We start from the raw sequence: 8,837 nt of genomic DNA, 5'->3' as shown, positions 1-8,837 counted from the left end.
GAAAGGCTTTTTGGGGTCCGTAACTGGTTAAAATCGGTGTGGGCAGCCAGGGCTGGAGGGCGATTTTGGTGCTTTGCTCAGGGTGGAGGCTCCCAAACCAAGGAGCATGGCTCTGGGTTCGAGCCTGGACACACAGATCAGCCAGCAGCTGGGCCATGTTGGATGAGACAAACGAGGACAGTGAAAGCAGTATTAATTTGAAGGAAGGAAGGGGAAAGAAGCGTGGATGTGTGTGTGTGTTTTTTTTTTTTCTTCTTCTTGCTTGTTTTGATCGGTGCCTTTTAAAAGCAGCTTTGGCTGGAGAACACAAAGCAGCGCGAGGCTGTGGTGCGGGAAGGTGCTGCACCCCCCTTCCGGGAAGAGCGAGCCTCCAACAAAGTGACGGCACTTCAAAAGGCTCCTGGGTTTCAGCAAAAGGGTTTTTTATTTTTTTTTTTTTCAAGAAGGTAAAACATTAAAGGAGATAGGCTTAAAGGAAAAAAAAAAAAAAAAAAAAAAAAAGCCATATATCTGCACTGATTGCAAGACGCTGATAAAAATATCCTTTGCTAAATGACTTTCAGCATGGATTTGTGGAATCAACACGATGTTTGTTGCTTTAAAAAAACACACACACACACAATGAAAACAAAAGCAAAACCAACGCTGCTAGTTGTTTTCAACATGAAGCTCTATTTGGGAGGAAAAAAATGTTGATAAAGTTACTAAAAAAAATAAAAATAAAGTGACCTAGGAAGTGAGTTTCAAGGATTTCTTGGTGCTCTAAAATTCAGGTTGGGTGCGTTGGGGTTCTCACAGCCTTGAGGCTTTTTGGGAGGCAGGTTTGGTAAGAGCAGGGTTTCCCCAAAGCCCATGTACCAACTGCTCTGCCTCTGTGTGTGCCCTGCCTCTCTGCTCAGAACTGGGGCCCAATTCTGGTCCCCCAGTAGAAAAGGGATATGGACATACTGGAGAGAGTCCAGTGGAGGGTCCCCAGGGTGCTGCCAGTCCCGGAGCCCCCGTGCTGTGAGGAGAGGCTGCGAGAGCTGGGGCTGCTGGGCCTGGAGCAGAGGAGGCTCCGGGGGAGCTCCCCCATGGCCGTCAGTACCCGCAGGGAGGTGCGGAGAGGCCGGAGCCGGGCTCTGCTCAGCGCTGCCCAGGGCCAGGCCCAGAGGCCCCGGGCCCAGCCTGGAGCCCCGGCGGCTCCCCCTGCCCCTCAGGCAGCACTGCTGGGCCCAGGGGTGCTGGAGCCCTGGCACAGGCTGCCCCGAGAGGGGCTGGGGACTGCTTCTGGGAGAGCTCCCCGAGCCCAAGGCCGTGGAGCATCCCCTAGGGTGGCTGTGAATAATCCCCTGACCCTGGCCCCACAGCAAAGCCCCCAGTTCCCCCCACCCCTGAGCACCACGAGGAGGGCCCTGGGTCTGTTCTGTGACACAAGATCTGAAGTAGGCCACAGCAGTGGAGGGTCTTCTCAAAGTGCTGATTCACTGCCATTATCTTAATTAGAGACAATGAGCACCTGGAGGGAACACCTGCCTAAAGCCCCCAAACTTGCCCCAGCCTGAAGGCAGAAGCCTCCAGCAGCATCAGCACTCAGAGGGCTGATGCAAGGAGGAGAGCCCTGAGGAGCAATGGGAAGAGTTTTTTGTTGTGTTGGTGTTTTGTGTTTTTTTTTTTTTGTTGTTTGTTTGTTTTGTTTTGTTTTTTTTTTGCCCAGTTTTGGAGCAGTGGACTTTTACAACCTATTGAACAGAAGGAGCAGAGGGAAGAGAGATCCCTGCTGTGACCAAGGAAAGGCAGAAGCAGCATCAACAGCCCCTTGAATGGGCTGCAGCACCCTGGGGAGGGAGCACAGCACCTGCTTTTAGTCAGTGCGAGGGCAGGGAAGTCTTACAGCTTTCCTCCTTTGCTAAAGAGCTGTAATGAGGGCTCCCACACCCAATAGTTGTAGGCAAGGGGGTATTTCTCCAGGCCCCAAAGAAGAGGTCAGTAATGCCGTGGCTTTGTGCTTGTCTAGGGGAAGATCCCTAAAATGCAAGAAACACTACAGGCAACAGGAGGAAACAGCCTCATTTGACTTGCTGACAACCCACAGCACCCTCAAGGAACGCTGCTCCCGTCGTCGTGCTGGGAAATGCATCTGAAAGTTTTGGTGCTGCGAGCTGGATCAATAAAGCCGAGACATCCAGGCTCTAAAGAAGGAGTTTATTTAGGTACTGCAGGCTGCATCGCATGTATAATACAATATTACAGTAATTTAGTATTGTACAGAAATAATTAAAAACTTTACAGCTCATTACAAAGTCTCTTTGGATTTTAGCTCATTTAAAGTACACCAATCAACACGGGATACCACAGTGTAAATATCCACTCCTTATATACAGACCCACTACATTTACAAAAAAAATCAACAGAAGGAAAGAGCTGGAAGAGGCTTCCGAGACACAGTGGGGTTGCGGGGGGGTGAAAAGCAAAACGTGCAGGGGCTGCAAGAGGCACCTATGGGGCACTTTTGGGGTGCCCTGGGGCAAGGCAGGGAGCGCGGCTCCTGCGTCAGGGAAAGCAGGGATGGTGTAAGGGAAATAGAGGAACAAGACACTTATTTGTCACCCCAGCTCCAGAGGGTTTTGTAGTGTGACCAGCCTGCACATTGACCTGCCATGATCTTGATTTCCTAGAAGCTACAGAGACTCGAGGTCAGCGCGAAGCCCCCTCCTCGCTGCACTCGTTGCTGACCCGGGGATAAGGCACTGCGAGAATTGAACTTCTTGTGCAAAGAGCTGGCAGTGCCAGCGCGAGGACGACACAAGCATTGATATAGAAAAGAGACTCTTGGGCAGCTCTGGTACAGTGTGAACAGGCCCCTGCATCGCCCCAGCTCGCTTTGGATCAGTTTTTGGGACTGCCAGGCATGAGCTGGAGGCTCTTGGTTCGTAGCAGAGCAAGGAGGTGCTGAGCCCCCAGCCTGCGTCCAGGCAGCAGGGGAGGTCTGAGCTCAGCCACCCTCTTTTTTTTTTTAAGGACGTGGGCGATACTCCCAGGTGGGACTCGTTTCTCTTAGTTTTCCTCAGCTAAACTACATCGTTAAAAAGCAAAGAGGCCCCTGAGCCAAAGAGATATTATTTTGGCCAAAAAGGTCAAAACACCGCAAGAGCGTTGAGCATAGCACAGTGAAAAGTCTTGGCTTGGCTTAGAAAACCCACAAAAACGCCCCACAAAAGAAGCATCCTCTCGGCTGTCTTGCAGCAAACGATCCTGCAGGGCCAAATCCTGCTCCACGTGCAGGGGTTGGGGGTACCGAGCTGCTGCCACGGGCAGGCTGCCACATTTTCACCCCCCCAACCCAATTTTCTACCCCCCCAAGAAACCGAGCCCCGACCCCAGTTCACAGATACAGAAAGCAACTTACACAACCGAGCAGACACAGGAGATGAGACACTCGCTACAAATTACACTTCCTGCATTAAATATTATTCTTCCCTGTATAAAGTGCATGAAAAAAATCTTGGAAAAAAAATATGCATAGCTATTAGTGCGCCAGCCTCCAGGCTGGGCTGTTCCAGTTAAGAGCACCTCCTCCTTTATGCTGAGGGTAGAAGTGTTTCTATTGCTAGTTATCAATTAAAAAAAAATAAAATAATAAATTTACCTTCATCGTGGTTTAAACTGATGTTTTCTGGTTAGCTGGTGCAGAGTAAGAGATGGCTTTGAGCAGAGGGATGGGCACTGTGCCCCAACAGAGGGAAGCATCTTGAGAAGAAACCTCGGGTGGCTGGGGAAGTTGGAGGGGGCAGGAGGGAGCCAGAGAAGTCCTCCAAGAGCATCCTCGTGGCCAAATCGGGTTTGCTGGGCATTGGGGAGCTTGTGCCATGATTTGGTTGGGCTGGCTGCATTTTGGGGCAGGTGGGATTTGAGGGGAGGTTTAGTTTCAGAAGTCAAACAAGACGGTAAAAGCCAAAAGCCTAAAAAGTATTTAGGATGTTTGCTGCCAGGACTGTTTCCCCTAGAGGAGGCAGCAAGTGCTGTTCAGACCAGGCTCCGTGCCCCTCTACAAACACACAGCAGGGTTTTGTAACGCGACTGAGGGCGGGTGGGAGAAGAAATCCACCCCGTATCAGTTGGCTGCAGCCTCCAAGCACATGCCCCAGATGTGCAAACACTTAGCTAAGTCCTTATAGAGTCAAAAGTGTAGTTAAATATGGCCAGAGGAATTTATAGCGGGTAGAACCCATAGCGAACTGTTAGCCCAGCTGCTGCTGCTTCACCCTTTCACTGCTGCACCTTTGATACATCAGTCCTGAAGAGGGTTCGGGAGGACTTTTGGGCAGGTTCTTCCCTCCTGTCCCCCCCAAAGCGGCCACCTGGCAGACACCGAGTTTCAAAGAGATCCCTAAATCCAGGAAATGAAATGCTGAGACTGTCAGAAAAACCCGTTGGTGAGGGGGCTGCTTCACATTAGCTAACATTCGGTAGCACATCGGAACAAAGTGCAAGTAGAAAAACCTTAAAGATGGGGTTTTAGAAAACATACCAGGCAGTATAAGAGGCATTGCGTTAATTAGCGGGTGCTCTTTCATCAGCAAGACTCATCACACCCCAAAATATCATCTCCTTGCATGGATCACGTCTATAAAAACAGTAATAATCTTAAAAAAAAGAAAAAAAACAAAACAAAACATGAGGTTTTAGCATCTGAATTCCTTACTACTACATTTCTCCCATCATCTGGGCTTGAAAGGACAGGAGCTTCGTGCAAAGGGAAAGGAGAACACAACTGTACACTAAAAACGTCTTTAGAAGCCGGTCTGTACATTATATATTAAGATTTCTCGATGAAAATTTCGGAGGCGCTGAAGCTCATTCCAGAAAGCCGCAAGGATACACAAGCCCCTGGCAGCGCGACGCCTGCCGCATTGTAACCCGTCCCGCTTATTTCAGCTACAGATTAGTTTCTATTTTAATTTTATTCCTTCTGCATAAATGATATTAATTACAGTAAATCAGCATAATTATCTCCTCCACTGAGCAGCCCGAGCTCCTCTGATGACAATGTATCTCTCCCTTGGACCTCTGAACCAGATGGCTAAGGCACTTAGACACCCGCGTGCAACACGGACAGAGACTAGATACGTATTAAAGTTTAATTCGGCATCCTAAATATTCCCCACGTAGCTAAAACGCCTCTTGCTCAAGCTGCCCAATCCCCCCGTGATTATTTAAACGAGATATAAACAGCTCAGGACTTAAAAGCCCGTGGTCTTCCTTGGTTTGTTGGAGAAATGAGTGCGCGTACGCCGGGGTGTGCGCACGTTTACGCGCACGCGTACGGCCACGTGGAATTTGTGGATGTTAAAAACTAGCGAGGGGGGCACCAAAACTAAAATCAAGCGTTAGGAAAGCCAGGCCAAAGCTCCCAAAGAGACTGGTTTGGGGGAAGCCTCTGCAGTTCTTCCCCCAGGTTGGTTTTGGTGTGTGCTGCCTCGTGGGAGCGATGCTGGCGAGGGGCTGGCGGAGCTCCTCGTGCAATGTCAGGTGGCGGGCGATTGTAAAGCGCAAACGTTTCTCATTTTAAAACAATAAATACAAATAAATAGGCTGGATTCATCCCCTTACCAGAATCCTGTTTTGCAAAACTGGGTTAAAAAAAAGCTGGGCAGGGTGCTCCCACCTCCAGCAGCGGGCAGGAGGCGCAGCCCCGGCAGCAGCACGGGGTCGGGTTGGGAACGGGGCAGCGCTGCGGTGCTGGTCCTGCAAAAACCCTCCTGGCCCGAAGGACAGGGGGAGAGAGGATCCCCTGGCCTGGTGAGCACATTAAGTAGATCACAGACAGCAAATTTGCCCAAATCCCCTCTTCTGTAAAAAGAAGGGATCAGGAATATTGCGGAGTGGGGCCATGGGACTCGTCTCGTTCAAACACAGCAGCAATAAATCAGGTTGTGTTGCCCGCCCCGGCAGGAGGGAAGGGCAGCAGGGCAATAATCAGAGCAGGTCCTGGTCCTGGCTCACCTAAATTCTTAACAAAGGGGTTTTGGGGGTTCTTCATAACCAAATAAAATTTTATGTTCCCTTCTCTGCCTGTCCAGAATCGTTGGACCTTACCCTTTCGTTATGCATTACGCAAGACGGACACAGCACTTATAAAATTATTTTTAAAGAAGAGTTATTTTGGGGACTTCAGAATTGCCAGTCGCACTTCGAGAAGCACTAGCACGTGGGTCGTATTTTGTAGCTACTGGAAAGTCAAGCTGTAATTTGAACCATTCTCATCTCTTCCCTCCCCGAAAGGCGGAGGAGAGCCGAGCTTCCAGCCACCCACCGCCGCCAGCTTTCGCTGCCTGCCACCAGGCGTACACCCAAGCATCACGAAACTCTGGGTGTAGATCCAGCACCGTGACAAGGCGAAGAATTAACATCTCAATCACCCCAAGCAGAAGAAAAAAAAAGACCCTTCATTAGTGTTTGCCACAAACCAGGAGTTCGCAGGGATGCTTCAGCTTCCCGAAACCGCGAGATCTGCTCCCTGGGCTGCGGTGCGGGGGGGGGCTCTGTCTCAGTTTGCCCAGGATTTCCTGTTCTCGGCGTTTTTCTGGCTCCTCTCCAGGCGCAGCGGGGCTCCTCCTTCCGATTTAGCCAGGGCTGTGAGCGATGCCAGGTTGGAAGCCGAGCCGGAGAAGTTGCCGCTCCTCCTGTTCTCGGCGGCCGCTCCTCCCTGCACCCTCAGCCCCGTGCTCCGTCTCCTGGCCGGTCCCGTGGCCTTCTTCACTCTGCCCGGTTTCACGAGCAATCCGTAGCCTGGGTTGCACCTGAAGTATTGCTTTCCGCCGATGGAGCCGTCGTTCTTACCTGGGGCAAGAAGAGGAAGGGAGGTGACACAAAGCGGGCGCGCTCAGGGAGCTGGGCTGCGATCCAACCGCGCTGCCATGGAGCCACCATCACAAAACACCTGAACTTGGAATGGATAAATAAAGATGACAGAAAAAAAGTGTAAAGCCACAAGGTTAGAGTAAATAGAGATTGTGTCAGACCAGGTTTTTGTTTCAGGGCTGAGGGCGGTGGGGATATCTGGTGGCACGCCGGGTGTCACGAAAGCAGGGATGTGGCTGGAAAACTGAACCACGGAGCCAGCACGGCAGCTTGTGCTGAAAGATGTGCTGCCACGCTGCAGGGAAGAAGGGTTTGGTTGAAAGTAAAAGCTACCGTGATGATGGGAGGCTCGAAAGTGTTATAGAGAGGGCTGGGTGGTTTCGGGCAGCCCCGGGCACTGCCTGGAGACAGGGCACCCAGACGAGATGCTCCTGATGCTTCCTCCCTGATCGCTGCTCTGGGGAATCCTTTATTTCAGGAAAAGTGTTGAAATACAGAAGAAAAAGGAAAAAAAGGAATACACGCAGTAGTTTGTCACGAGCAAAGTATCTGGAAGAAAGGAAAAAGCCAATTAAGAGCTCTGGAAGTTGAGAAGAGCTGTTTTCGTGCCATAAAACCTCCACAAAACAGAGAAGCGCGATCGCTTTATGCTGACGCCGTTACCTTTTTATCTCTCCCTGCAAAGCATTTAAAAGCCTCACAAACACCGTCCTGGGACCACTCCTGTCTGCAAAGGCAACGCCACGAGGTACAATAGCTCTTCATCACCAAAAGGTCACCCGCTTTGTTTTACGTTTCCTCTCTGCCACCGCCACAGCTCCGGGTCCGATCCATCCTCATGAGGACAGAGCTGGACTTCTGCCTCCCCTCGATGAGCCTCGTGGGTCCCTTCCAGCTTGGGATATTCTATATTTCTAAATCAGGGACCCAATTCTTGGGAAAAATATCCAGTAATATCAGTGGTTGAGTCCTTGGCCAACCCCAAATCTCGTAGCCATCAGCCATCTGCCACAGAGGCTTACCGGGGGTGTGCACCCAGCCCAACAGCCCCGGCAGTGCGAGCCAGAGGAGCCAAGCAGGGAGAGAAGGGGACTTTTGAAGATGGGAATCCATAAATACATCTATTTTTAAGGTGATGCAGGACTGGGAATCGGGACTGCAACTTTCAGAGGGCTGAGAGCTACAGTTTGTCTGGGGTGGCAAACCACAGGTGGTTTTTAGCTGCAAACACATCATCTAGTTTAGGTTTTATGAGCACACCACGTGTAGGAAAGGTAACTGCTCACTTAAACGGGACTTCTGGGTCCTGACACACGATTTGTCTTGCCGAACAGCTCCGATCCCAGGGAAATGCGCAGCAGAGATGAGCGTGGGCAACTCCCAGAGCCGTGCTGATTCACCAAAGAGAGCCTGGAGTTTTACAGCTTGGTTAAAAGAATTGAAATCAGGCAGTGGCATCTCCTGCTCGCCTCCTGAGTTTGCCACCAGCCCGTCCTTGCTTCCCCCATGCTGCCTGCTTTCAGTAAAGGAGAAAATGAGCGCCACGAAACCTGGCGTGAACCTGCAGAGGAAAGGAGTTGGGAAGCCTGAGGCTCCAGCAGAGAACAAATGCCAGCCGTCACCGCCTGCTCTCTCATCTCCTTCGCTTTAAAGTGCTTGTGCTGAAACCACAGCCCTTCTGCACCACGCTACGATGGCACATCTGAGCAAACCTCTCCAGGGACGGCACCTCGCTCCTAAAAATGAAGGATCACATCAATTCTGGGAAGCCTACAGCTGCACAGGTACGAGTTAGACAAGAAAATGGCAAATCAGAAGCTGAAAGAAACCTTAAATCACCTGGTGGTCAACATACGATCTTTTCCTACTTGTTTTTATATACATAGCTGGTAATTTCACTGCTTATTTTAAAAGAGCTTGTGGAAGACTAAGTGTACGGAGACTCAACATCTTGTTTAACCTAAATTTCTCATCCGAGTCCCAGAGCTCCTGCT

General features: G+C 50.6%; 1 protein-coding gene across 4 annotated transcripts in view; it reads right to left on the bottom strand.

Annotated features, from left to right (window-relative positions):
• Window positions 1-2,170: 2,170 nt before the first annotated feature.
• Window positions 2,171-8,837, bottom strand: part of KIF13B (kinesin family member 13B) — a 121,171-nt gene continuing 114,504 nt past the window's right edge. For all 4 annotated transcript variants that reach the window (XM_027455411.3, XM_027455410.3, XM_027455413.3 and 1 more), the window contains one exon: window positions 2,171-6,822. In XM_027455411.3, coding sequence (XP_027311212.2) covers window positions 6,530-6,822 — 293 coding nt within the window. In that variant the 3' untranslated portion in view covers window positions 2,171-6,529. The remainder of the gene's footprint in view (window positions 6,823-8,837) is intronic.

The sequence above is a fragment of the Anas platyrhynchos genome, chromosome 3 (genome assembly GCF_047663525.1).
Source record: "Anas platyrhynchos isolate ZD024472 breed Pekin duck chromosome 3, IASCAAS_PekinDuck_T2T, whole genome shotgun sequence".
NCBI classification, from domain to species: domain Eukaryota; kingdom Metazoa; phylum Chordata; class Aves; order Anseriformes; family Anatidae; genus Anas; species Anas platyrhynchos.
Note: the sequence above shows the minus strand (reverse complement) of the source record. Positions and strands in the feature narration are given on the sequence as shown.